General features: G+C 43.0%; 1 protein-coding gene across 6 annotated transcripts in view; it reads left to right on the top strand.

Annotated features, from left to right (window-relative positions):
- mast1.L (microtubule associated serine/threonine kinase 1 L homeolog) overlaps window positions 1-27,067 on the top strand; it is a 46,536-nt gene extending 19,469 nt beyond the window's left edge. For 3 of the 6 annotated variants that reach the window (XM_018253688.2, XM_041587288.1, XM_041587291.1), the window contains 25 exons: window positions 210-301; window positions 385-460; window positions 5,415-5,496; window positions 5,592-5,752; window positions 6,081-6,156; window positions 9,462-9,671; window positions 10,778-10,882; window positions 13,074-13,203; window positions 13,298-13,365; window positions 13,489-13,577; window positions 14,258-14,466; window positions 15,881-16,019; window positions 16,470-16,602; window positions 16,909-17,074; window positions 17,310-17,411; window positions 17,838-17,960; window positions 18,182-18,291; window positions 19,183-19,343; window positions 20,499-20,686; window positions 20,818-21,000; window positions 21,392-21,621; window positions 21,898-22,020; window positions 22,125-22,261; window positions 23,062-23,246; window positions 23,642-27,067. In XM_018253688.2, coding sequence (XP_018109177.1) covers window positions 210-301; window positions 385-460; window positions 5,415-5,496; window positions 5,592-5,752; window positions 6,081-6,156; window positions 9,462-9,671; window positions 10,778-10,882; window positions 13,074-13,203; window positions 13,298-13,365; window positions 13,489-13,577; window positions 14,258-14,466; window positions 15,881-16,019; window positions 16,470-16,602; window positions 16,909-17,074; window positions 17,310-17,411; window positions 17,838-17,960; window positions 18,182-18,291; window positions 19,183-19,343; window positions 20,499-20,686; window positions 20,818-21,000; window positions 21,392-21,621; window positions 21,898-22,020; window positions 22,125-22,261; window positions 23,062-23,246; window positions 23,642-26,010 — 5,647 coding nt within the window. In that variant the 3' untranslated portion in view covers window positions 26,011-27,067. The remainder of the gene's footprint in view (window positions 1-209; window positions 302-384; window positions 461-5,414; window positions 5,497-5,591; window positions 5,753-6,080; window positions 6,157-9,461; window positions 9,672-10,777; window positions 10,883-13,073; window positions 13,204-13,297; window positions 13,366-13,488; window positions 13,578-14,257; window positions 14,467-15,880; window positions 16,020-16,469; window positions 16,603-16,908; window positions 17,075-17,309; window positions 17,412-17,837; window positions 17,961-18,181; window positions 18,292-19,182; window positions 19,344-20,498; window positions 20,687-20,817; window positions 21,001-21,391; window positions 21,622-21,897; window positions 22,021-22,124; window positions 22,262-23,061; window positions 23,247-23,641) is intronic. The other 3 variants (XM_041587289.1, XM_041587292.1, XM_041587290.1) reach the window with 2 other exon arrangements.
- Window positions 27,068-27,352: the final 285 nt, after the last annotated feature.

Below are 27,352 nucleotides of genomic sequence, written 5' to 3'. Positions count from 1 at the left end.
ACTTGTTCAGGGTGCAGAGTAAATGAATATACTGCACTACTTGTGTGACTATAGTAAATCTCTGGAGTTGTCAGGCTCTTGCTGTCTCCCATATGAGTTGCTGTTCCCTAAAGGACTTAGTCTGCCATTTCTATTGCTACACCATGCTCTTCTAATGCCAGGTTTGGTATTTGTTATTATTGGTAACTCATCTAGCTTTTCATTCACAGCTGCAGAAGCAGCAACAGGAAGAGTTTAATCCTAACAAGCAGCAGTTCCCCAACTCTCCCCCGGCCCCACTCTCCCCTGCCGGGGCATATAGGTAAGTGGACATTTTATCAGTGCCATGCACATAATTACTACCATCAGTTGGGCCACACTAATACGATTGCTGTTCCTCTGAAGGTGGAAGTCCTATGGACAGTCCCAGGAATTTCTCCCCCAGCGCCGCTGCTCACTTCTCATTTGCATCATCACGCAGGTAAGTTATATATGTTCAGTGTAGGACTGGCCCAGTGGGATTCCAGGAAAACTCCCGGTGGGACCAGGTGTCAGTGGGCCTCTTGCTTCTAACCATTTGGCCTATTTCATGGTCATTCCCCATTTCTTTATGGGACCAAAGAGGTTTAATAATGTAAAAGAAGTTTAATACAGTAGTTAGTAAAGTGGGCCCTCAGCCTAAGGTTTTCTGGTGGACTCCTGGCATCCCAGTCGACACTGCATATGATTTATTGTGTCTGCTTCATAAGTATGTTTATGGCCTCATGCTGATTTGGACCCTCCTGACCGAATCTGCAGATTATTCACCTTTATGTCTTTCTTATCATGAATTTAAATGTATATATCGCATATTCTGATATAAATCAATGATCTGTGACCCGTGTGACCGTCACTGATCGTCTGTTATTTCCCTGTGTTGTAAAACCTTATCCTGATCCCATTTTCTTTCCCCATATTTATATTTCATAATCATTAAGTGGCTTCTGGCGTTAGGAGACAGCTGGTTGTCCAAGGTCAAATGCCGGATGAGTCCTGGATTTTGTATCAATGTTGGTTCCTAGGGTTTTAATGGTATTAGAGTGAAGGAGAGGTTTAGTGGATTAGAACACATCAAGTGAAGCTTATGGTTTATCATGTGAAAACGTCATTGAGGTTGATAGGAACTTCATTTTCAAATTTGTTTTCGGCATCAGACTGAATCTGAACCAATGTTGGCAGAGAGGATAACAACATAAAACCAAGAAAATCAAACCCAAATTCTGCACCTGTGGGATCGGTATACATATTCTGCATATACATCTCATTGAAATCTCATTTCCAAACCAAAATAATTAATATGAAGTTTGTTTTTTCTTTGCCACTAAAGCATCATTTACCCCCCAACTCTTCCCATTAGGTGTTGGAACACTGTTGGTGGGATTGGCTCCTATTCAGCCCATTATGGAGGTTAGACACCATACCTCCCAATATTTTTGAAAATAGAAAGAGGGACAAAAAGATTTGCCGTGCGTGGCGCAGTGAATTTTTGGCCACACCCCCTAATTAGCATGTTAATATTACAAAATTTAGCAGGTTAGGAAAGTTTGAACACATTTTTTTATGTGTTATTACAGGTTTGATAATGAAGGTGAATTGCCCTTTAAGCTGCAAGTCAGTTTCCCCAAGAGACCTGCTTATCCTAAATTATTACATTTGTTTCTTTGCTTATCTTAAATTGTTACAATTGTTTCTTTGCTTATCTTAAATTGTAACATATGTATCCAAGTGCACCTGGTGGCTGTTCTGGACTCTCTGCCAAAACCAATTAAGTCAGAAACTTTGTATCTTTTTCTGGCTGTTCAGTGCAGGAGACCAAACAGCCTCCAATTCTCTATGACCACATGGATATTATCATTCTCCCCACGACCTGCTGCAAATTTCTATCAATGACCTCAATGATGACATGGTAGAATCGTAATGTTTCATTCTCTTTTCCATTGACATTTAATCTTTCCTACAATCAAGCCTTTTTCCTCTGTTGAGCCTTGAGACTTTATGTGGTCAAGGTTAGTCTTTCTATTGAGCAGGCCGCATTCATTCCATCAAGTACTGACTCCTTTGTTCTTGCTGGAGTCCAAGGTACTCTCAATGGCTTGCTGCAGAGACACACTGGAGAATAGACACAACACACACTTCCAAAGCAGTTCTACTAGTCAATGCAGACTATTGTTGTTGTTATGATGTCTCTGCACTTTAGTATCTTGGCTCCTAGAAGCAAGTATCTCTTTATTGGAAAGCTACAGACAATATCCATGGGGATTTTTGAGCTCAAAAATGTAAAATCTGGCCCTGCGTCAACTGCGGCACCATCATGTGGCACTGGACTAGTGTAGCTAATTGATGCGGCCTTGTGTAGATATGTCTATGAAGGTTTTCATTCATATAGGTTATGGTTTATCTAGTAGAAGTAAATCTAGAGCAACTGGACTTGCTGAGTAATAATTGAAGACATTTAATTACTCATCCGAGCAGCAAAATGTCTTCAATGATTATTTAGCAAGTCCAGTTATTCTAGATTTACCTTTACTAGATAGGTCTTGTGTAGATTTACTTCCACTAGATAGGCCTTGTGTAGACTATTGCAGTGCAGTCCCCTACAAACAAAGCTAATTGGTATCACCTCATGCTTGGACGTCTTCAATGATTACTCAACAAGTCCAGTTGTTCTAGATATACATTTACTAGATAGGCCTTGTGTAGATTTACTTCTACTAGATAGGCCTTGTGTAGACTATTGCAGTGCAGTCCCCTACAAACAAAGCTAATTGGTATCATCTCATGCTTCGACATCTTCAATGATTACTCAAAAAGTCCAGTTGTTCTAGATTTACCTTTACTAGATAGGCCTTGTGTAGATTTACTTCTACTAGATAGGCCTTGTGTAGAGTATTGCAGTGCAGCCCCATACGAACAAAGCTAATTGGTATCATCTTAAATGCATCATCCAAGTGCTGCAGCAATTGTGTGTCATAGTGGGAGGGTATTCGAAATTCTATTAGGAAACTGAGCAACAATCCAATAATATATGTGCCTGAAATTGTCAAAAGTGTATCTCCACAACCACAAGGGTATATCAAACCAAAAGTTATATACAAGAAAAGAGATTTATACTCTTAGAACCGGCTACTACTTAAATATTTGTATCAACATATGTATGAATAAAAAGGCAATGTTTATTAGACAACTGTGCCAGGGAATCACAATACAAATAAAAACACTTAAAACCAATGAGAGCTGTTAAGTAAAAGAAGGGGCCCCTCCTATTTTAGTTATAGCACTCTATAGAGTTTAATTCAAGGAATGCGCATATCAACATGTACCATAATGCAGAAAAAAATAATAATAAAGGACCATGAAGTTGTCTGTTGAGGTGTCAAAATTTCATCATATGTATCCGTAGGTCGAAACTGCAGTTAGTGTCCCATGTTGTTTAGGTTGTAAAAAATAAGCTGTAATTAATTTATAAAATCCTAGGCATGTGTAAAGCAAGGGATCAAGATATTTACACATACCTACGACCACGACAGTTCCATGTTGTGTTGTAGTACAGGGCTGTAGAATCATACCAACCTGGGCAAAGAGAGCGAGTGTTTGGTAATATGAGCGTTAGCTCTTCTTGCCGTCGGAACACAGATCAATCGTTTCCATTTCCTCGGTCAGTACCGTGTTTCCCAAAGCTGCTGACGCGCTGCAAAAAGCGCCTCCCGTACGACTGTTACTAGTTCCGCTGGCATTTCATCAACTCCTGCAGCCTTTTTATTAGCGGAGCTTTCTAGTGCCCATTTAACGTTGCTTTCTAGAATGGCTGGCCCAAGTTAATGTTATCCTGCTGTCATGGGAATGAATGGATGTAGGGGCTGCTTTATATGGCTGCACTCTCTACTATAAATCTATATCCTCTAAAGTCTATGAGCTGAACTTATGGCTCTAACACTTGGCCTGTATCTGTGCTCTTCTACTTGGGCTCAATTACAAAGGCAATGCACCCTGACCTACATCCACATTTACCTGCCCAGTACCTGCCCAGTAACCGTGGCCTGATATATACTAACCTCATAATGGGAATGACTCCCTACATTCACATACCTTGGAAAACTTAGGGGATCATTAGGGGAAACTGGGGATCAAACAGTTCAGTTGACCCCCTGACATTCATATTCAGGATGTTTTATGTTTGAGATAAAATTCTTTAAGTTTGAGCTGATGTTTCATAAAGTGATATAAAAAATACCAACTTCAGGAAAGAAAGGAAGTAGTTCTGAATAGAAAGTCATATTTACTCATTTTTGCATCAGAATGTGTATTTTTCAAAATTATACGGTTTCCTGGGGTAAACCGAGTGTTAGTGGAAACGGTTTCTAGAGTGGTGCTTTCAATACTTGATAGTGTTCTGGTCTATACAAGTCAGAAATCTATCTCCATAAAACTATACATATTTGGTATTTGGGTATTCAGGAGACTTTCCAAATCAGTTGTACAGGTATAAGATCCGTTATCCGGAAACCTGTTAAAAGCTCTTAATTATGGGAAGGACGTCTCCTGTAGATCCCATTTTATCCAAATAATCCAAATTTATTAAAACTATTTCATTTTTCTCTGTAATAAAACAGTAACTTGTACTTGATCACAACTAAGATATAATTAATCCTTATTGGAGGCAAAACCAGCCTATTGGGTTTATTCAAAGGAGAATTCCAACGCACACATATGCAAAAGCCGGTGCACAGTTGAATTCTCGTTTAATGTTTACATGATTTTCTAGTAGACTTAAAGGAGAAGGAATAGCATTTAACACTTGGGGGTGCCAAAAGTTAGGCACCCCAAGTGACTACTTTTACTTACCTGACACCCCTCCACCATGGAGAGATCCTCTTTCGGCTTCTTCTGGTCGTCTCACAGTTGCGCATGCGCAGTAGAGTAGAAAGATGGACTTTAACGAAAAAGTCAGGTATTTCACTCTAATGCACCTGCGTCTACCCTGCGAAATTTGAAAACCAGTGAAGCAGGAAGAGGATCTCTCCGTGGTGCTCGCTAGAAAAACCAGCCCGGGGTGTCGGGTAAATAAAAAGTCATTTGGGGGTGCCGACTTTTGGCACCCCAATTGTGAAATGCTATTCCTTCTCCTTTAAGGTACGAAGATACAGAAAGATCCGTTATCCGGAAAACCCCAGGTCCCAAACATTCTGGATAACAGATCCCAGACCTGTATTTTCGCAGTAGCGTAGTACCCGTAATTGAAGTGCTAAATACCCCTCTTGTCTCCTAATTCAATTCCAAATCTCATGGTGGACATTAGTTTCATGTTCGATGCTTACTGTAAATGTGTCTTTCATGATGCCTTATACTGTAAATGCAAAATGTATGCATGGCTCTATGTAAGAAGCCATTTCTTCCAGCAGAACAGATGGCCGTCGCTGGTCCTTGGCCTCCCTCCCGTCGTCTGGCTATGGGACAAATACTCCAAGTTCCACAGTGTCGGTGAGTAACGTTACATGGGAAGTGACAGAAGGAAGCGCCATCATCACGTGATGTTAATATTAACTGTATTTTTTATATTTCTCTCCTTTTTGTAGTCCTCCTCCTCCTCTCAGGAACGCCTGCACCAGCTCCCATTCCAGCCCACACTGGATGAGCTGCACTTTCTCTCCAAACATTTTGGCAGCACAGAAAGTATCCCCGATGATGATGGGGGGCGCAGGTCACCGGCGATCAGACCACGATCTCGCAGCTTAAGGTCGGTTTGTGGAGTGAAATTCCCGAAGGGATAGTTCCTCCAGTTGTGTTAAATACAATAAAATGGTCCCCTCAATCTGACTGTGGCACCCATGCACGGGAGTGGGTCCTCATAGTGTCGCATACATAGAAGATGGTCCCCGTTCCCTTATTGTCATTATCACACTCAAGAGATGGTTCCCTCAGTCTGCAAGTGTCACATACTTGGGAGGTGGTTTCCGTCAATATGTCAATGTCACACCCAAAGGAGATTATTCCCTCAGTTTTAGGTTGTACAACAGAATGTCCTGCTCCATCTGACATTGAATGTCCTTGTTTTACCCTTACAGTCCTGGCCGATCACCCTCCTCCCATGACAACGAAATTGTGATGATGAACCATGTTTATAAAGAGAGGTTTCCCAAGGTAAGATGTTTGTAAGATGTCCCTGAGACCTAAAGGGCAACTAAAATATAAAATAGAATAACCTGAATAGGGAAAAACTTACATGTCCCCGTCCAGGAGGTCACTCCTTTATTGTGCCTTTCCTGCACTGTGTGTGGGTCTCCTCTTACTGGTCTCCATTCCAGCGGACATCATGTTTCAGGTGTATAGTGGTTGAGAAAACCAATCCACACGTGCGATATTTGAATATTAAAACAACAAACAGGCATCCATGACAGATGTACTCCTACCCTATGACACGTTAGATCACCTGACGCGTTTCATGCCTCCTTCTGGCACGTCAAGATGAGGTCACAGGAAATCCTGTGCCTTATATACCTGTGTTCATTAAAACAATCTCAATTTAAAAGAAAAGCAAAAAACATGTATTTGCTTATTACAAGTCATATTGGTCACAGCAGTTATTACCATAAGTTTAAGCATTTAATTTTTACACATTTATATGGGATGTCCCGTAATATCATTTGAAATACTGTTATATATACACATATTCTTTCATTATGGCTGGAAAAAGCATGTTACTTCCCAGTCATTATTGAGACCATGTGGATGCCGTGTCTTTAAGGTGAATATCCAATAAGTTTCCCTTTGATCAATCATTCTCTTAATGTCGCCTCCACGTGGTCCCAATTTTACACTCTCTATGCCTTGGAATTTAATCTGGTTGAAATCACCCCCATGTTTCAGCATAATGTGTTGACCTATGGCTGATATTCTTTTATTGGAAAGATTTAATTCTTCTATTTTATCCAAATCTATAGGTGTGAGGTGCTCTCTGGCCCTTTCTTTAAGTGATCTATACATCCTACCTACATATTACATACCGCAGTTGCAGGTTGCTAGATAGACAACACCCCTTGATTCACAATTTATATAGCTTTTTATGGGAAAGATCTCTCCTGATGTTGTACTCTTAACATACCTCCCAACATTTTGGAAGTAAAAAGAGGGCCAAAAATTATTTCAGCATGTAGTGCGGCAATTTTTTTGACCACACCCATTTTTGTGGCCAGACCCCGTAATTACCATGTTCATTATAAAAATTTGAAAATATTTCTCCTTATCTAAACTGTTAAAATTACTTATTTTCTTATCTCAAAATTGTTACAAAGTACCTTAATTGCACCTGTTAGCTGTACTGGCCTCTCTGCCAAAAGCCAATTAAGTTAGAAACTTTGTTTCTTTTTCTGGCTGTTCAGTGCAGAGAAAAGAGGGACTTTCCAGTACAAATGAGGGACCTCAGGTTGAGTTTTCAAAAGAGGGACTGTCCCTCTGAAAAAGGGACAGTTGGGAGGTATGCTCTTAAAGGGGAAGGAAACCTAGTCGGCGCAAACCCCCACCCCCCCTCCCGTTTCTTGCCAACCCTCCCTCCTCCCCCCTGGCCTACCCGTCCCGCTGGGCAAATGCCCCTAACTTGTTACTTACCCTTCTGCGCAGGTCCAGTCCAGGGAGTTCACAGACGACATCTTCTTCCACGCGATCTTCTTCCTGCTTTGAACGGCGTTTTGGCGCATGCGCAGTAGGATCATTTCGCCGGTAAGGATCTACTGCACATATGCCAAAAGTCACTGGGCAGTAGATCGTACCGGCGAAATGATCCTACTGCGCATGCGCCGTTCGCAGCAGGAAGAAGATCGCGTGGAAGAAGATGTCGTCGGTGAACTCCCTGGACTGGACCTGCGCAGAAGGGTAAGTAACAAGTTAGGGGCATTCGCCCAGCGGGACGGGTAGGCCAGGGGGGAGGAGGGAGGGTTGGCAAGAAACGGGAGGGGGGTGGGGGGTTTGCGCCGGCTAGGTTTCCTTCCCCTTTAAAGAAATTTTGAACTAGTATGTCTATTCTTCCCACATTTAAAAGATCCTTGTCCTGCTAGCCAATTTCTCTTAGCTTCTAGTTGTCTGTTTTTCGGTCGATAAAGACTAGGTGATATATCATTGGAAATAATATAACTTTTAAAACTTGTAAAAGTTTTACCATCATACTTGAGAGATACAGGACAATACTTACAAATAGTTCAGAACGTTAAATGGGAGGAGAGTTATAGTTGGCTTACGCTAGATGTAACCTCATTATATACTAGCATTGAACATTATGTGGGTTTGCGAGCCGTTGAATTTTGCCTACGATACTCTGAACTATATGATGATATTACACAGGAATTCATATTATTAAGTATTGAATATCTGCTCAGACACAATTTTTTTCTGTACTATTTGTAAGTATTGTGCTGTATCTCTCAAGTACGATGGTAAAACTTTTACAACTTTTAAAAGTTATATCATTTCCAATGATATATCACCTAGTACCTTTATCGATCAAAAAACAGACAACTAGAAGCTTTGTCCCTGCAGCTGGAGTTGAAAACATTAAAGAGGATGTAAAGGCAAAAATAAAATACTATTTTTACTTTATTAACTGAAAAAGAAACATATCCCCAATATACGTTAATTAAAAATGTCTATCGTACATGGTTTTTTTTGGTAATAATTAATCTGAAATCGTTATTTTAGATTCTTTCTAGTAATTGCCAAGAAAGTAGTAAGTATGGAATATACATTTATCTGTTTTTTCTTTTACCTCCGAATTCCTTTTATGTTTGTTAATTGTTATATTGTTATGAAAACTTAATAAAAATCATATTTAAAAAAAGTCTATCGTTTTTATAAGAAACCTGACTGCAAACAGTGAAATTCCCCCTTTATTTACTTGCTCTGACTGCTGCAGATATGAGTCTCTACATGGTCGCCAGCTGGGAAACAAACAAAGCTGCTCCAGTTCTGGGAAGTCCCTCCCCCCTGCCGTTTGAAAGTCCCTGCAGAGCAGTTAGGGACGGTCTGAAGTTTCCTATCGGCAGCAGTCAGAGCAAGTAAATGAAGGGAGAATTTCACTGCATACAGTCAGGTTTCTTATAAAAATGGTAGACATTTTTTGATTAAAGTATATCGGAGATAGGTTTTTTTTTCATTAAAGAAAGTAAAAAATGGGATTTTATTTATTTGCCTTTACATCCCCTTTAAGGGGGCTATAGGCAAGAGACTTGGGTGCTGTATGTATAATCTGGAGCTGTGATTTTCCAAGCCATTATTTTTTAACAAAACTTCTTTAAAAGCTAAAATGTCTTGAAAGCTAATGGCTGATTGGTTGTTGCTGTCAAAAGCACATCTTATTGAGCACCTATGTCTGTAAATAAGCCCTATATTGTTATCTGAATAGATACTTAGTCAACAATGCCACACATTCAATGGATACTTCTGGTTGTGTCATACAGGCCACTGCACAGATGGAGGAGAGGCTACGGATGTTCATCTCCACCTTCTCCCCCGAGAACGTCCTACCGCTGGCTGATGGACTCCTCAACTTCATCCACCATCAGATCGTGGAGCTGGCAAGGGACTGTCTGAACAGGAGCACCGAAGGCATGATTACAACTGCCTACTTCTACCAGTTACAGGAGAATCTGGAGAAGCTGCTGAATGATGTAAGGGAGATGGGGAAATGGTATATGGGAAGGGAAATACTGAATTTTTGGGACAGGCTGGAAGATAAGGAGCTAGTACAGAGGAAATTTAGGTAATGCATATAAAGGAGAAATATTATCCTAATAGTAGAGTCAAACAACAGCATCAGTATAAGTACCATGGAAGGACTTAAGGTGGCCATACACGGATAGATCCGCTCGTTTGGCGATGTCGCCAAACGAGCGGATCTCCCTCCGATATGCCCACCTTGAGGTGGGCAATATCGGGCAGATCCGATCGTGGGCCCTAGGGCCCAACGATCGGATCCTAGCATTCGGTAAACGGGCGGTCGGATCGCGGGACCGCATCAACGAACAGATGCGGCCGCGATCCGACGGGATTTTCTGTCCCATCCGATCGAGATCTGGCCGACTTTCGGCCAGATCTCGATCGGGGAAGCCCGTCGGGGGCCCCCATACACGGGCCAATAAGCTGCCGACACAGTCTGTCGGCAGCTTTTATCGGCCAGTGTATGGCCACCTTTAGTCCAAATGGTTGGTTCTTGTATTTCCTGTTACTCCTACAATTAGTTGTACTAATTGTTCCATTAACACATTTCTCCTTGTGGGAGCACCAGTTCTTTTATGGCTGACTCTGAAGTCAGCTTTAATGCTTTTAACTTTTCTGTGACAGCACATGAGAGAAGGGCTTGGTGGGCTCAAGGTTGTCAGTAGGGAATCAAATGAGTCCCATCAACCAAGCAAATGGGCGAGATGTAGCAGCCAATGAGGCTGCAAACCAAAGGTCACATTAAAGTAGATCAAATTGAGAAAGTAGAGACAATGGATAACTGAGTTGTCCATAAACTTAACTAAATATTTTGGGGGTCCCAGCAATGAATCATCTGCTATCTGCTATAGTATGCTGTAGGGACTATCTGGGTATTATCTTTCTTTAAGTCTAGGAAACCGTTCCCTGCCATGCCTTTGGAAACCGTAAAGTATAATATAAAAAGGTAGTTAAAGGCAAATGGGTAGTCATACTCTTTAAAGGTTTACAGGGTTGGATAGATTAAAAAAGAAGAGTAGTTGAAGAGTTCTCTAAATGCCCAATACTTTCCTTGCAGGCAGTGGAACGTTCTTCAGAGGGGTCAGAAGTTGCCTTCATTGCTCAACTGATGAAGAATCTTTTAATCATCATCTCTCGACCTGCTCGCCTGCTGGAGTGCCTGGTGAGAAACTGTAAATATGACCTGTGTAACTCAGACTTTATATGGACACATAACTCCTTAGAACTAATATCCTTATAATTTACAGTAGGGGGTACATTATCTCTTATAATACATGAGTGATACTTAAAGGTCCCTGTATAACACAGCCTGCAGCCTTGTGTCTTTATATGGTCACAGAACAAACCCTCAGTGACTTCTAATATCCTTATCATTTACAGTAGGGGCTACATTATTCCTTATAATACATGAGTGATACTCAGAATTCACTGTATAACTCAACCTGCAGCCTTGTGCCTTTATATGGTCACATAACCCCTCAGTGACTTCTAATATCCTTATCATTTACAGTAGGGGGTACATTATCCCTTATAATACATGAGTGATACTCAGAGTTCCCTGTATAACTCAGCCTGCAGCCTTGTGCCTTTATATGGTCACAGAACAACCCCTCAGTGACTTCTAATATCCTTATCATTTACAGTAGGGGGTACATTATCCCCTATAATACATGAGTGATACTCAGAGTTCCCTGTATAACTCAGCCTGCAGCCTTGTGCCTTTATATGGTCACAGAACAACCCCTCAGTGACTTCTAATATCCTTATCATTTACAGTAGGGGGTACATTATCCCTTATAATACATGAGTGATAATCAGAGTTCCCTGTATAGCTCAGCCTGCAGCCTTGTACATTTATATAATCACAGAACCCCTCAGGGACATCTGGAGAGACATGTTGGTGTAAGATATGTTCTGTGTATTGTACAGTATTGTATAAGAACATCATTACTACCAATTAGAGAAGTAGGGGATGTCATCCCAATTATCAGCATCAAATGTATGGATGCCAGCCCTACCTTCAGCTGTTAATGTTTTGAGATATATACACAGCTTGTTTGTTTGTTGGCCCATATGAAGGAGCAGATCAGAGAAAAGGTAGATTAGCTCCTGGGAGCACAACCATTTTTATTAGGTTGATATCACCCAGCGGTAAGGCCTGACCAGTTCATTAGGTCATTGCTTAGTTCTCTGCTGGTCTATACCAACCCTATACTCCAAGATACTTAAATACTTCCACACATTTCTGTTCCATAAGGGGAAGATGTGGAGAGAGGCTCTTCCACCCTGCCAAAGCTCAGTCCTGCAATCTACAGTACATGCTTTTTCATATTAAAGTTGCTAAGGGCTCTAAAGTTAATACAAATAAGTAGGTAGATAGTGGTCATCCCTGTGTCGTACCTCTACGAAGGTTTCAGACACCAGTTTATTTGCACAAATTCTAGCCACAGGACTATTATATAGCAACCTAACACTGCTTGAATTTAGGCCTGAATCCCATAGTAACCATCACCTCCCACAGGTTCTTCCATTAAACTGAACTGAAAGCTTTATTGATATCTAGGTAGAGCACCATCTTTGGGTGGCCCCAGGTAGATCAAGGTTTTTGCATAATCTATATATATTAATATTGTTTGCCTTCCCTGGTAACTGGTCAGGATGCATTAAGTTTAGAATGACCTTGGTGAGGTGGTTAGCTAGTACTTTCACCAGTATTTTGACATCATTTGAAGGAACTGAAATAGGTCTGTAGGCAGCACAATCTGCTGGGTCTTTGCCTTTCTTAGCTATCAGAACTATAAGTGCAAAGAGATTGGGGTAGTGCTCCATCCTCCAAGGCCACTTCATAAAGCTGAAGCATTTTAGGGACCAAGGTTTATAGATTGAACCAATACCAGTTTATCGGGATGCCATCCAGCCTGTGTCTTCCCAACAGGGAAAGTTATAGTTCAGTTACAGTTAGTGGCTCTTCTTCTACTTTCTTGTGTTGTTTTTATCTCAAGAGGGAAAATACTTTATGAAACACTGAGCGTGTACATCTTGTGTGGACGTATAGACCATTTTATAGAGCTGAACAAAGGCCTCACTTATACCCCAAGGTGAGTCCCTATGGTTCCCCATGGGGGACTGTACCTGAGTAAAGGAATGGAAAAACAGGAATGCCATTAGCTTCCCCCCTTTATTACCTTTCTCGAAAAGGAGATGTTAATGGAGGTGCTGCTGCGGATGTAACTTTAAGTTTTAAGGGGAGGGAGCCTTAGCATATTCCCCTTCTGCCCGTCCACTTGCCTCCACAGCTGTACAATGTTAAATGTCATACAATACAATATTCACTACTTGTATGTTGTGGGCAGGAATTTAATCCTGAAGAATTCTATCACATGCTGGAGGTAGCTGAGGACCAGGTGAAGGAAGGAAACTTGAAAAAAGATATTCCCCAGTACATCCTGAGACAGTTGGGATTGACCAGGGATTCCTTCCCAGGTAACCTACAGAGCCCCTCCCCTAAATAACTGATTCATAACATAAGGAAAAAACATTAACATGACCATGTGTTTGATGTTTGCCCACCTAACAGAGGTAGCAGCTCCTGAGGAACCACTGACCATGGAATCACATATCCCAGAACCAGAGGACCACACAGAGGTAAAAAAAATCAATAGGAACCCATCATGCTCAGTCTTCTTTCCTCTGTCTATATATTTGTATTCCACCCCCACCTCTGATTTCATCGTTTTCTGTTTTAAGCCATTCTTTTCAATTTTTTAGGCAAAAAGTGGGACAGCTGCCAAACCCATAAGACCTCCTGAGGAAAGTGACTTTGAAACAATAAAGCTCATCAGTAATGGAGCGTATGGGTAATCTAAACAATATATTCAGTTGTGCAGTGCCTCTTCATAATGGGGTCCCTGGGATAAATGCCATTAGAAGGGTGTTATACTAGAGATCCAGGGCAAAACCCTGATGCCCTGCCCTAAAACTTTCCCAGCATTCAGCTGTTAGACCAATGATAGAATGAGGCCAGTGGAAACCTATTGGCTGTGGACCAACAAGATTTGACACCACTCCTACAAACCAAATCACAATTAACCTGATGGGGCTCGATAGTCTTGGTCCTATACACATAGGAATGAGCTGATGATTGCACTTGCCTAACCTTAAAGTTGGCCATACACGAGAAGATCCACTTATTTAGCAAGGTCACCAAATCGGAACTTTTCCTGATGTGGTCACCAGGGTGGTGAACCAAATCAGGTTGATCCAGTCATCAAAAACTTTGACACCTGCCAGGAGAGAAACTCATTCACCTCCCGGTACTAATCTCAACCAAAGGATATTGGTCAGTGAGGCCACCAGTCAAGAGGGGCTCAAACCCCCAGGTTGCATGCATTTGGGTTTCAACATTGAACCACAGCCACAGGTTCAGGCAGTTTGGGGATGAAACTTTATGTAGGGGACCTCCCCGTTGGTGACGCATCATGGCTCTATGTTTGTGGGATGCATTAACATAATGAGATGCTTCTCTCTCCCTCCCCAGAGCGGTGTATTTGGTGCGTCACCGGGAGACTCGCCAACGCTTTGCCATGAAGAAAATTAACAAGCAGAACTTGCGTCTGAGGAAACAAGTCCATCAGGCCTTCGTAGAACGGGACATTCTGACCTTTGCCCAGAATCCCTTCGTGGTCAGTATGTTCTGCTCCTTCCAGACCCGTAGGCACCTCTGCATGGTGATGGAATATGTAGAAGGTAGGTATAATAACAACTCATTGTACTTTATGTGCTCCTCTGTTCACATGGCTTGACTGCTGTTTATATGTACGAACATGTGTAGCTTCGTCTGCTCCGTTCAGGTGCCCAACTTGCAGTCCTCTAGCTGTTGTTGGGCAGTAACTCTCGACAATGGGAAGATGGTGGGTGCAGTTGCTTAGTTATAGCTTGAGGGCTGCAGGCTGAGCATCCCTAATTCAGATAATGGTGAATTCTTTATTTTAAGCTGTTTATACTGTATTTCTCTGATGTCCCTTCTTCTTTACTCTCTTTTCTTCTCTCTCTTTCCCACCAAAACCTCCCATGTCTCTAATTTATTCCCTACTGCCTCTTGCTCCTCCACTCCACTCTTTTTTCATGCACTCTGTTCCCACCATGCCCTTCTCTGCTATCCTTATATGCATTATGCTCCTCACCTACCCATTCCTTCCATGGAAATTATTATCTGATGCTCTTTTGCTCTTTCTTGTTCTCTCTCTGCTCTTGTCCCACCCATCCCTTCCCTGTTTTTTTTATTATCAAATGCTCATTAATTTTTACTCTCCATCATTCTCTTGGCTCTTGTACTACCCATTACTTCCACACCAATTTTTACCTGATGTCCCTTCCTCCTTTTATCTTCCTTCTTCTCTTGATGCTCTTGTCCCACCCATTCCTTCCCGGGCTCTTTATCTTACAACCTGTTCTTTATACTCTCCCTCCCTTTCTCTCTACTCCTGTACTATACATTCCTTTGATACCACTTGTGATGCCCCTGCTTTCTATGCTTTCTATGCTGTTCCTGCTACTCTCACGCTGTTGTGTCCCACTCATAACCTGTATGTCATGTATCTTCTGATAATGCTTACTTCTTTGTTCTCTTTACTTGACTCATGTTGTCTTGTCCCCACTATTAACTTCTATGTCACATATCCTGTGATGCCCCTTCCTTCTTTATTCTTGCTTTCCCTGTCCTCATGGTGTCATTATTTTATTAACCTTATTTTCTCCTGCTGTCATTTCCAACCCATTCCTTCCATCTCATCCCTTATGTTCCCTTCCTTGTTACTCTCCCCTTGTCTCTCCTGCTCTCTTTCCAAACCAATTCCTTCCATCACATTTATTGCCTGATTCCTCCTGCACTCTCCCTCCTCCTATCCTGTACTTTTCTCCAATTCTTTCCTTTCACCCCACTTATCCTTACTCCCCCTTTATTCTCCCATTTTGTCTTTTCCATCTGTTTCTTTCATGCCACCAACTTCTCCTTATTGCCTTCCCTCCTCTCACTTGCTCTGTTATCCAACCAATTCATTTCATGTCACTAATTAATTCTCTGGTGCCCCTTCCTCCTTTACTCCCCCTTTTTCTCTCTTCCGCCCCGTTGTCCCACCGATTCCCTCCCTGTCACTAACAGGGGGTGACTGTGCCACCCTACTGAAGCACATTGGTGCTCTCCCTTTGGAAATGGCTCGGTTATATTTCGCAGAGACGGTTCTAGCTCTGGAATACCTACATAATTATGGGATTGTGCACCGAGATCTGAAACCAGACAAGTAAGCAGCCCTCTCTGTATATAATGCAGTGTGTTTGCAGTGCCCAGTATTGTTTTATACCTGACTGTGTATCTGACTTTATATTTAGACATTTCTGCAGTTTATCCCTGTGCTGTCTCCCCCTGTTCTTCTCACTATCATTGTGTCTTGTTACACACCCACTTCTATTTATCTACCATTCTGCTTCTACTTAATCTTCCCATTGCTAATGTCCTTTACTTCTACTCACTCACTTACAAAGCTACTGCCTGACACACCTACCCATTCACTCATTCATTTACACTCGTAGTCTCAGCTCTTTCATATCTTCACTCCCTTATTCATTCTCATTCATTTCCTTTATTCTAGGTCATTCACACTCCATTCATAAACTTATTCACATGCATGGTACTCTTTCTTCACATTTCCTCCTCACTTTCTGTCTTGTTGTTATTTACTCTCTTCCCATAGTCTCCTAATCACTTCAATGGGTCACATAAAGCTTACAGATTTCGGCCTGTCCAAGATGGGGCTTATGAACCTCACCACTAATCTCTATGAAGGACACATTGAGAGTGAAGCAAGGGAATTTCTGGACAAACAGGTATAGAAGGCGGTGATCCCTTGGTTCATTCCTCCACCTCAGCTTATGTCACTGTATCACCCTGCAGTGGGAGGGACAGACTCATGTCCCATAGTTCCCTCCTGTCTGTGTCACTGTATCACCCTGCAGTGGGAGGGACAGACTCATGTCCCATAGTTCCCTCCTGTCTGTGTCACTGTATCACCCTGCAGTGGGAGGGATAGACTCATGTCCCATAGTTCCCTCCTGTCTGTGTCACTGTATCACCCTGCAGTGGGAGGGACAGACTCATGTCCCATATAGTTACAGCTTCCATATGCTTTGCAGGTCTGTGGGACCCCTGAATACATTGCACCAGAGGTTATACTTCGACAAGGTTATGGGAAGCCAGTCGACTGGTGGGCGATGGGCATAATTCTGTATGAGTTCTTGGTCGGTTGCGTGCCATTTTTTGGAGACACCCCAGAGGAGCTGTTTGGTCAGGTGATCAGCGGTAAGGATGCCCCCTCTTTTTTATATCTACCTCTTCCTTCACCTTGTCTCCTTACCCAACCTCATGTCTACCCGATGGCTTAAATGAGTTAAAAGAGAAGTCAAGTCTAAAACCTTGGGGGTACCACTACTGAATTATATATTTCTTTTTCAGATTTTTTTTCCACCTGTCTATACCAGATGGTGCAGTAACATGTACTTCAAGCTATGCTTTTCCATTTCTTCCCATCCTATAGATGACATTGTCTGGCCAGAAGCAGAGGAAGCTCTTCCCATCGATGCCCAAAATCTCATCTCCTGCCTCCTACAGACAGATCCATTACAAAGGCTTGGAACAGGTTAGTCTGTAAGAGCAAATTCAATGGAACCACATAAGCACAGGCCAGTAAGTCTGATACCTTAAAGACTATGACATATGTGGTGTATTCTCTCCTGGCATTTTCAGTTGGATTTGCCCAGAAAAACAAATTTGAACATTATCTGGCCAAATCCCTAGTTGTAGACCCAGTTCTTATAATCCATAGTAACCAATCAGCAGATCACATATACTGGTCTGCTATTTAAAAGTCAACATCTGATTGGTTGCTGTTGGTCTAGAACTGAACCCTTTGCCACAGGCACCACATAATCTTGCTTTGCCCAGATAATAGCTTTATAGAAGACTTATTATAACACTATAAGGGACTTTTGCTTCACATTTACAAATGCCCCCCCTTCTTGATCTCTCCTATTAATCCCATCCTCTCCATGTGTCACTGATTCAGGGGGAGCGATTGAGGTTAAAGTTCATAGATTTTTCACTGATTTGGACTGGAATGGATTGCTCAGGCAGAAAGCAGAATTCATCCCCCACTTGGAGGCAGAAGATGATACCAGTTACTTTGACAGTAAGTGCAGCCAAATATCACTTTCATGTTAATGTTAGTGGACCCTAAATTGTGCAGCTGCTGACCCTGGGGGACCCACGTCTGTAGAAGGAGGGTGGGCACCAATTCTGAAGGCCAGTTAGGCCTATGGCATTTCACATACTATGATGATGATATCGGCAGTTGAAAGGTCCCATGTTCCTCAAGCCTAAGAAAACACCGATACATCTGTCTTTCCTCAGCTCGATCAGATCGGTATCAGCACATTAATTCCTACGATGAGGATGATACAAATGATGAAGACTCAGTGGAGATCAGGCAGTTTTCATCCTGCACACCAAGATTTAGTAAAGTAAGTCCCTGCCTGTGTAGGTGACACACATGACTATTTGCCCTCATCTTACCTGTATCCCTCGGAAAGAGTATGAGCATGCTTTTCCCACCAAAGGTGGTCTGTGGTTCCTCCCCATCTTTGCTCCTATTGGCTGACTCCTACCTACAACCTACTCTGGGTTTAAAATAGGGATGCACCAAATCCAGGATTCGTTTCTGGATTCGGCCAGTAATCTGCCTTTTTCAGCAGGATTCGGATTCAGCCGAATCCTTCTGCCTGCCCGAACTGAATCTGAATCCTAATTTTCATATGCAAATTAGAGGTGGGATGGGAAATCACGTGACTTTTTGTCACAAAACAAGGAAGTAAAAAATCATTTTTAAATCATTACACCACTCAGAGTAAAAATGTAGGGCTGTCCAACTGGAGGGCATTAGGCTGGGTGTGGCCTCCAAGGTATTTTATGGCATGTGTATGACATGGTGGTGTGTATGACATCATCATATATTTTTTGAAAATTCATATGATGCATCTGATGGAGCCCATAGCATCTACACCAAAGCCTGTATGTAGGGCCTTGTTGCCATTGTCAGTGGGTCCATTGTAGGGACCCGCGGGTTGGGCAGATTCGGGCCCCTAAATTTATAGACTCTCGTCTGCTACACCCCTTCCTGACATCACTGGGGGGAGGGTGGGCATGAGTCTATAAATAGTGGGGGAATGGTGGACTGGGCCGGGTGCGGGTTGAGAGGGGGCAGGTTAGGGTCGGGTCGGGAAATTCTCGACCCACACACCACTAGTCCAATGCATTGTAAAATGTTGGGTGAAGCACACCTCCACCATTCATTGTATTTTCTGGATGAATAAAAGATACCTACCTTGTAAGTGTCCATCTCTTGCTTGTGGCAGGTCTATAGTAGTATGGAGCAGCTGTCCCAACTGGAGCAGAAACCCCCTACTCCTTCTAGAGATGGCAACAAACAAGAACGGTCTGAGAAGTCAACCAAGAGAGAGACGCTAGGGGGTGTCACCCTGCGAGACCGCTGCTGGAGGACTGTCTCTCCTGAAATGTGAGTAACACATGTGACTGCACTGGGCCACACCACAGGACAGTCTTACCTGTATCTAATCACTGATTGGTTCATGTAAGCTCTGTGGCAAGGGAACCTGCTGGTGAAACTATTTCACTTTGTGCAGATCTATTTTTACTTTGGTGTAGACAGGATGAACCCCACCCCCGAGGTCCCCACAAGAAAAGTAAATGACCTCCATATGGGCCCTTATACTTACTAACGTTAAGCAACCCCCAGTGATTTACACTTCCCTTCTCATTTAAATAGGGGGTTCACCTTTAAGTTATTCTAGAATTTTCCATTCCTAGCAACTTTGCAATTGGTCTTCATTATATATATTTTTTATATAGTTATTGAATTATTTGCCTTCCTCTTTTGCCCCTCTCCATGTTTCAAACTGGGGGTCACCAACCTCACAGCCAAAACAGTATTTGCTCTGTGGGGCTACAATTTAATTGTTATTAAAACATTATATTACTTATTGTCCTATTCAGACCATTGCCTGGCTTGCTAAGGTAAATAAGACCCTAGAAACCATATAGCTGTTTATATAACAAAGTGGAGAACAGCTGAACTAAAAAGCTCAAAACTGAAAACCCCCCCCCCACAATTTTCTTAAAAAAATGACCAACTGCAAATTGTCTTAAAATATTAATGTCTACATCGTACTAAAAGTTAATTTAAAGGTGAACTAGCCCTTTAATGCTATTCTGCAAAGAAGTTTTGGCACCAAAGGCATGAAGTATAATTCTTCACCCCCTTCCTGTCCCAGTGATCCCCCCAAACCCCTTGAGTTCGTGTCAGACACAGACTAGGAAGGGTGAGGAGAGACAATGACCTGTTCTGATGATGATAAGCAACTCTGCTCTTTGTGCTCACCCTACCTGGACATAGTCACATGACATAAGCCAACAGCCAACTTGGAGTCCTGATTTGAGGAGAACTGACCCTCACTTCTCTTAAAGTGATATGCCCTCCATGGGAGTGCTGGTAACATGTCCTGTAGAAGGCTATAAAGTGGGAGCTATTGTTTGGGGATCCTTGGCTTATTGCTTTTTCCTCCTCCTCACTTCTATGGTTTTTATACCCTCTGAGAATGGGTTTTACTCTTCAGACCTTATGGAACGTTCATGGGTGGTGCCTCTGTTGCAGGAAACAATTCTCAGATGCTGCAGACGCAGAATCCAGCCCCCCTCTGGCTGCCAGGCGGCGGTTTTCTGCCCTAGTGGACCCGACCCGCTTTACGTCTCCCCTGGAAGTTGAGGTGGAGTTCAGAGTGAGGGGAAGCAGCGGCTCCCTGACCAGCCAAAGCAAGATTCCTCTGGGAGAGCTGGAGCCAGGTGAGAGGTTACATAGAAGGATGACGTCTTGTGTTTTAGTAGCAGTAACGTTACCTTGCCCCATGTTTTTCATAATCCTTATATTTCCTCTCAATCTATCTTTTGCCTGTTTACACCATCCCATTCTCTAGTAGACAAGTCTGTGGATACTCAGCCCCCCCAGGAGTCAGAATCCTCAACTCGTGCCACAAATGAGATTGTCCTGCGCAGAGCCAGACACCAACACCTCTCCGGGGATACTGAGCGGAGGAGAACTGGTGGAAAAGTCATCAAGTCAGCATCCACCACCGCACTGTCTGTTATGATTCCTACAGGTACGGCTTTAAAGGGATTATATTTCATTCTACCTCCTTTCAATCATTAATCCAGGTGTCTGTATGGCAGATAATCACAGTGTCGGACTGGCCCACCAGGATACCAGGAAAAGTCCCGGTGGGCCCAGGTGTCAGTGGGCCCCATGCTGATAAACATTTGGCCTATTTCATGGCTATTCCCTATTTATATGAGAACAAAGAGGCTAAATAGATGGAATAATAGAGTAAGGAGAATAGAGGTTGAGTCAGGAGAGGAAGAAAAATAGTACTAAGAGTGGGCCCCTGGTCTAAGATTAATTGGTGGGCCCCTGGTCTAAGATTAATTGGTGGGCCCCTGGTGTCCCAGTCCGACACTGGATAATCATTGTAATTACCCAAATCTCCTCCACAGTTGAACAGCACAGCAGCTCCCCTCTGGTCAGCCCAATGTCCCCCCGCTCCCTCTCGTCCAATCCCTCCTCCCGAGATTCCTCTCCGAGCCGCGATTACACACCGGCAGTGAGCAGCCTTCGATCCCCTATTTGTATCCAGCGCTCTGGGAAAAAATACGGTTTCACCTTGCGGGCCATCCGGGTGTACATGGGGGAAAGTGATGTATACAGTGTGCAGCACATTGTCTGGGTGAGTAAGCAAAGAATAATGAGAATGCATAATGGAAGTATATAATAAACACCTCCTGATCTGTAAACCCGAGACAAATCATGCTTTTATATACAGAACTCATTATCACTATTTAAATAAACTCTCCTGGCAAAAGTGGGGTTAATAATAAATCTGTAAATACTTTATAATAAAAATATGGATTTTTTTAATTGAAAAGGATAAGCAGGAGAATACTCCCGCCCCCTCTGTTCAACTTTATCTCCCTTTTTGTCTCGTCCCTCTCTCGGGTGCTAGCACGTGGAAGAAGGAGGGCCTGCACATGAAGCAGGTATCTGTGCTGGGGACCTCATTACACATATTAATGGGGAGCCGGTGCATGGCCTGGTCCACACTGAAGTTGTGGAGCTGATTTTAAAGGTAAGGTTTTATTTTGGAGAGTAGAACATCACACATTCGGTATAAATAATTTTGTATTCTGTCATGTACTCTGAATTAAATGTTCGCCCTTTGTATTCCTGAAGAGCGGCAACAAGGTGTTAGTAACCACCACCCCTTTTGAGAACACATCAATCCGAACTGGTCCAGCCAGGAGAAGCAGTTATCGATCCAAAATGGCGCGGAGGAACAAGCGGAGCACTGGGAGAGAGGGGCAGGAGAGGTGAGGGGGTGTGGAAGGGAAGGAGGCCTGGAAGTCAGCACCCTGGTTATAAGGGAGGTGTTCAAGACAATAATGTGGAAATAAGAGCAGTGTGAGGTATGATGGGAGGTGTAGTTAAGAACTGTACCTCTGGGTCCCTTAAAGAAGAAGGAAAGCTACTGAGGCAGATTATTGCCAATAGATTGGCCACAATAGTGCAAGCTAGAATGCTTTATTTATTCTGTATAATGCTTTACCATACCTGGGGAAACAGCTCTAGAAGCTCTCTCTGTTTGTTTAGGATAGCAGCTGCCATATTAGCATGGTGTGACATCACTTCCTGTCACTGATAGCTCTGGGCTCAGATTACAGCAGGAAGGGCAGAAGGGAGGGGGAGAGGAGCAAACTGAGCATGCTCAAGGCCTTGCCCTGGAGGTTTAAGCTGAAAACAGGAAGTCTGATACAGAAGCCCATGAGTACACAATAGAAGGAAAGAAATGTGTGTTTCATTTGATAGAGGACTCAGAGCAGCATTACTTTGAGGGTGTATTTATATAGACCTTTCTGATAAAGCTTATTTAATTTTAACCTTTCCTTCTCCTTTAAATCATTTGTGGTTAAAGTTGCACTTCACAAAGGGGTTTATGAAAATCATGGGGTGTTCAGATGGGTCATGCTAAAGGAGTCTGGTGGTATCTACGCTTTTACTACTGAGATATGGCTTTGGTTGACCTTATGGCTTGAGAGTCATCTTGATCCTTCTTCTCTCCCATCCCTTTTCTCTTTGCACTTTCCCTTCTCCCACCTCTTCCATTTAACAGTAAGAAGCGCAATTCTCTGTTCCGTAAGATCACCAAGCAATCGAATCTTCTGCACACCAGCCGTTCCCTCTCTTCCCTGAGCCGGTCCCTCTCCTCAAGTGACAGTCTTCCAGGATCGCCCACTCACAGCCTATCGGCCCGTTCCCCTACCCATAGCTACCGCTCCATGGACTCTGCTTATCTTGGTAAGATTGATGTCTCCTAGTTACTTGTGCCAAGTACATTGGTGGAGTGATGGTCTATAGAGGGTTATTCAGGTGAAAATGGTTTATGTGGGGTCAGTAGAGGCCTTTTCCAGTGGGTGCTGCTTGGCACTGATTATCTGGGGGTACCAAAGCACTGCCTTCAATGGCTCACATGTTCAACCCATTGTGGACTCTAGATGGCAAAGGGGAGGTAGTGCTATAGGGAGAGGTATATTTAAAGGCAAAAAGTCCGTACCCCATAGGTTCACTCTTTACTGGTAAGGGATGTAGTGAAACTACTTTGGCACATAAATGGATATATCTTTCTTTGGGAAGATGTTAATATTGGGGTTATTCTGTATTGTAATTTTTTTTCCTATGATTCTTTCTTTTAGGTGCTTCTTCACAAGGCAGTTCTCCCTCTTCCAGTACCCCTAATTCCCCTGCGCCACCTCCTCCTCCCTCCACCTCTTCCTGTGCCTCAGCCTCCTCCTCTTCAACTACCCCTGCTCCCCCCTCCCCACACATTCGACCCAGCACCCTGCATGGCTTATCTCCAAAACTGCACCGCCAATATCGCTCTGCACGTTGTAAATCTGCGGGTAATATGCCACTCTCGCCACTTGCACACACTCCTTCGCCTACTACAGCTGCCTCACCCCCTCTGCTGCAAAGTCACAGCATTGGCAGCAGCCTGACCACTCAGAGCTTTCCCCCAAAACTGCATCCTTCTCCACCCGTCTCACGTCCTCGCCCAAAGAGTGCAGAGCCTCCGCGATCCCCACTTCTCAAGAGAGTACAGTCTGCAGAGAAACTTGGTGGGGGTGGAGGGGGTGGGTCACCCAGAAAACAGGAGCCGGGAGGAGGAACAATAGAGGGAGAATTAGCAGAAGCCATGGGTGTGAGAAGTCAGCCAGTAAGGAGAGTGGGTAGGCAGGAGTCTCCTCGCAGTCTTTGTGGAGGAGAAAATCTGATAGGAGAAACCTTTGAGAGACTGGAGGGAGAAGGAGTGATAGGAATATCACCACTAGGAGATAGTCTGAAATCTAGTGAGGGTAAAGTCCAAGCAGCAGTTAAGGTTGGAGTAGGACCAAGGACTACTTCCCCCTTCTCTCCCCAGGAACCCCCAGCTGCATCAACTACAGTCCTTCCCCCTCAAAGTGACCCTTCCCTTGCTATGGTAGGCAGGTGCCAAGTGAAAACCCTAAGTCCAGTACAAGAGCATGAGGGAAGAAGAGGGGAAGGAGAGGATGGGGGAACAGAAGGAGAGGGAAGAAAGGGAGAGAGGGGAGAGGATTATGAGGAAGTAAAAACAAGAGAACAATGGTATCTAGAGGTGGTAGAAGAGTTGACAACAGTAGGTAAAAGCAGCACGCATGCTATGAGCAAAATTACCCCCTCTAACCTCACAGCAGACTCTAGCATCTACCATTCCCACTCAAATAAGAGTAAAGTTGCTGTGGGTAATTCCACGAAGAGCACACACTGTCCCCCTTCAGGTACAGCTCTAGGCCAGTCTGGCTTTTTAAAAGGGACAGGTGCTGACTCTAAAAAAGGCCAAGACTCTAAGAACTGCAATATTACTCCTCTTCATCCTGTAAGAGAGGGTCCACATGTTGAACCAATGCAAAATGGTTGTACTCACCCTCCTGATCTCCCCCATGTGGCCAAGGAGCAAAATACCGACCTTCCGAAAGGTTCTTCATCTTCTTGCCCATCAATGAAAAGCACTAGCACTTTCCTACCTACTCAGCTTTACCCACCTACAGATAGTAAGCTGGAAGCTGATAAAGTAAATAGTCAAATTCTCTGTACGGAGGATACAAAGCATGTTTCAAATAAACCACCAGATTTTCAGCTTATTAGTATTAAAGAGGAGAAGGCCAATTTAGCAAAAGCTCCTTATGCTGATCCACTGAAAGCCACTGACCATACTGCTGTGGTGCAAGAACCTGCTCCTCTGATAGGACCAGCAATTTCACCTGTGAATATCAATAGGGAAGGAACTGACCAGACATGGGTGACCACTACTGACCCAAACATTAATAGACTGAGTGAAACACAAAATAATCAGAGACAAGGAACTGCCCCTGGTTTTGCTAGTAATATGGTTTATAAGGTGATGGAGAAGATAGACAAGTTCAGTTCAGCCCAGGATATAAAAAAACCAAGTGGAACTGAACTAGAACAGAAAAAAGTGGGCATTGTAGCCCCAATTGTTACTAGACCCAGTGATGAAAAGGGTGATAAAACAAAAGTAGTAACTTCCTCCCCAACTGTTAATAGGCTCACTGCAGGAGAAAGTGACCAGACAAAGATGACCACTGTTACCCCAACTACTGAGAAAGTCAGTGGTCCAGAAAGTGCCTCTGCAATGGTGACCATTATTGCCTCGATGACTAGTGCTAACAAAGCTCTTTATCAACCACCAAGCATGTTTCTCAATGGTAAATTAGCTGACTGCAACCAGATACGGTTCTCATCGCAGAATAACAAAGTTGGGAGAGAATTAGAAAGTGACCAGATACAGGCATCTGCCAATATTTCAGCTATTAACCAGAAAGGTCAGCCCGAGAGCAGTCAGACAACTATACCGTCACTAACGCCCACAAACGTGCAGTTAAAAGAAAATGAGCAGTCTAAGGGACCGCCTATAATTATCAAAGTGAGTGGGGTTCCAAGCGATGCCCAGGCTGGGGTATGTCCTGAGAAACCTTCCAGCCCCCATAGAGTGCCCACACCCACCAGCCAACACCCTTCTTAATTATACAGGGTCACAAAATGATATCAGGATGCAAAAGAGATTCTAATAATGATCCCATTCATTTATTCCTCCATGTCCGGAGGGTGGAAAAGGGATAGAAAGAGCAGTCGCCCCCTTTGGGATACTTGACTTGAGCCTTATTGACCCCCTCCAGCAGATTATTACAGTAGCGGGGGTTGCACAGGCGTGTTTGTGTGTGTCTGTGTGTATCTGTGTGTCTGTGTGTTTGTGCTGTGCCTTAATTGTCAATTAGTATGGAGAAAATTAACCGCACACACGCTAGATACTAAAGAGGTAAACGGAACGACTAACTTCAGGGCTGTCCCTAGGGGATTAGGGGAGGCTTTCCCAAAGCTATGTTCTGCGGGTCTCTGACACCCTCTGCATGACATCACCCCCCTCTCCTGAGATCTCACTCTGTGCTCTCCCAATGTGTGACATCATCAGCCAACCTATGATGTCATCTCCTGGGATATGATGCCATCAGCCTGTGCCACGCCTGGTTATGTCATGCCACGCCTGTCTTACCTTCATATAGAAGCATACGTCTATACATAAATATGAAATATATTTATCTGGACACACTATATATATAGATATATATATAAATATATAGTATAAATATTGTCTATGGGGCTCCACTATTTCTATGCAAGATTTATGGTAGTGTTGGCCCTGTCAGTGCCTCTGAATTCATCATGGTCCTTTACGGGCGCTACAGTGGGTACTTTGTGAATTATTGTATTTTTTATTTATTTACATGTGAATTTTTTTTATATTTAAAATGCTGTGCCCCCCTTACCCGTTTCACCCCCCCCAAACCCCTAGCGCACCCCAAAGAATTATCACTGCTCCTTTTCTGCATATTTGTAATTGATCAATCATTGGACTATTTCACTGGAAAAAACATTTCCAAGAAAATTATGAAGCAACCACAACGTACACACGCACATAAAAAAATGTGAAATGTTTAAACAAAAATGTCAAACCCACTTCTGAAAATTTCAAAACAACCCAAAAAATATCTCCTGAAATAAAATGGTTTTCATAAGCTCCACGCAGCTTGTATACGATCCTTCAAGTGAAAGTGTATGAATAATTATACTGGATAAACAATTATTATGAAAATTTGATGAACAAAAACACATTTGTGTAATTCCTTTTTTTTTTTTTTTTAACGTTAGAGGAATTGTTTTTCCAAAAATGAAAACTGCTTGCAGTGTGTGGTTTTCTAGAAAGGGGCTGATTTATTAAGGTTCGAATTGTAAATCTGAATATTCTAGTCGGGAATAATTTGAATTTAAGATTTATTATATTTTGACCCTGGAAACAACTGGAATGC

This window comes from Xenopus laevis, chromosome 3L, assembly GCF_017654675.1.
Source record: "Xenopus laevis strain J_2021 chromosome 3L, Xenopus_laevis_v10.1, whole genome shotgun sequence".
Lineage (NCBI taxonomy): Eukaryota > Metazoa > Chordata > Amphibia > Anura > Pipidae > Xenopus > Xenopus laevis.
The sequence above is the reverse complement of the archived record's forward strand: the minus strand, read 5'-3'. Positions and strand labels throughout refer to the sequence as shown.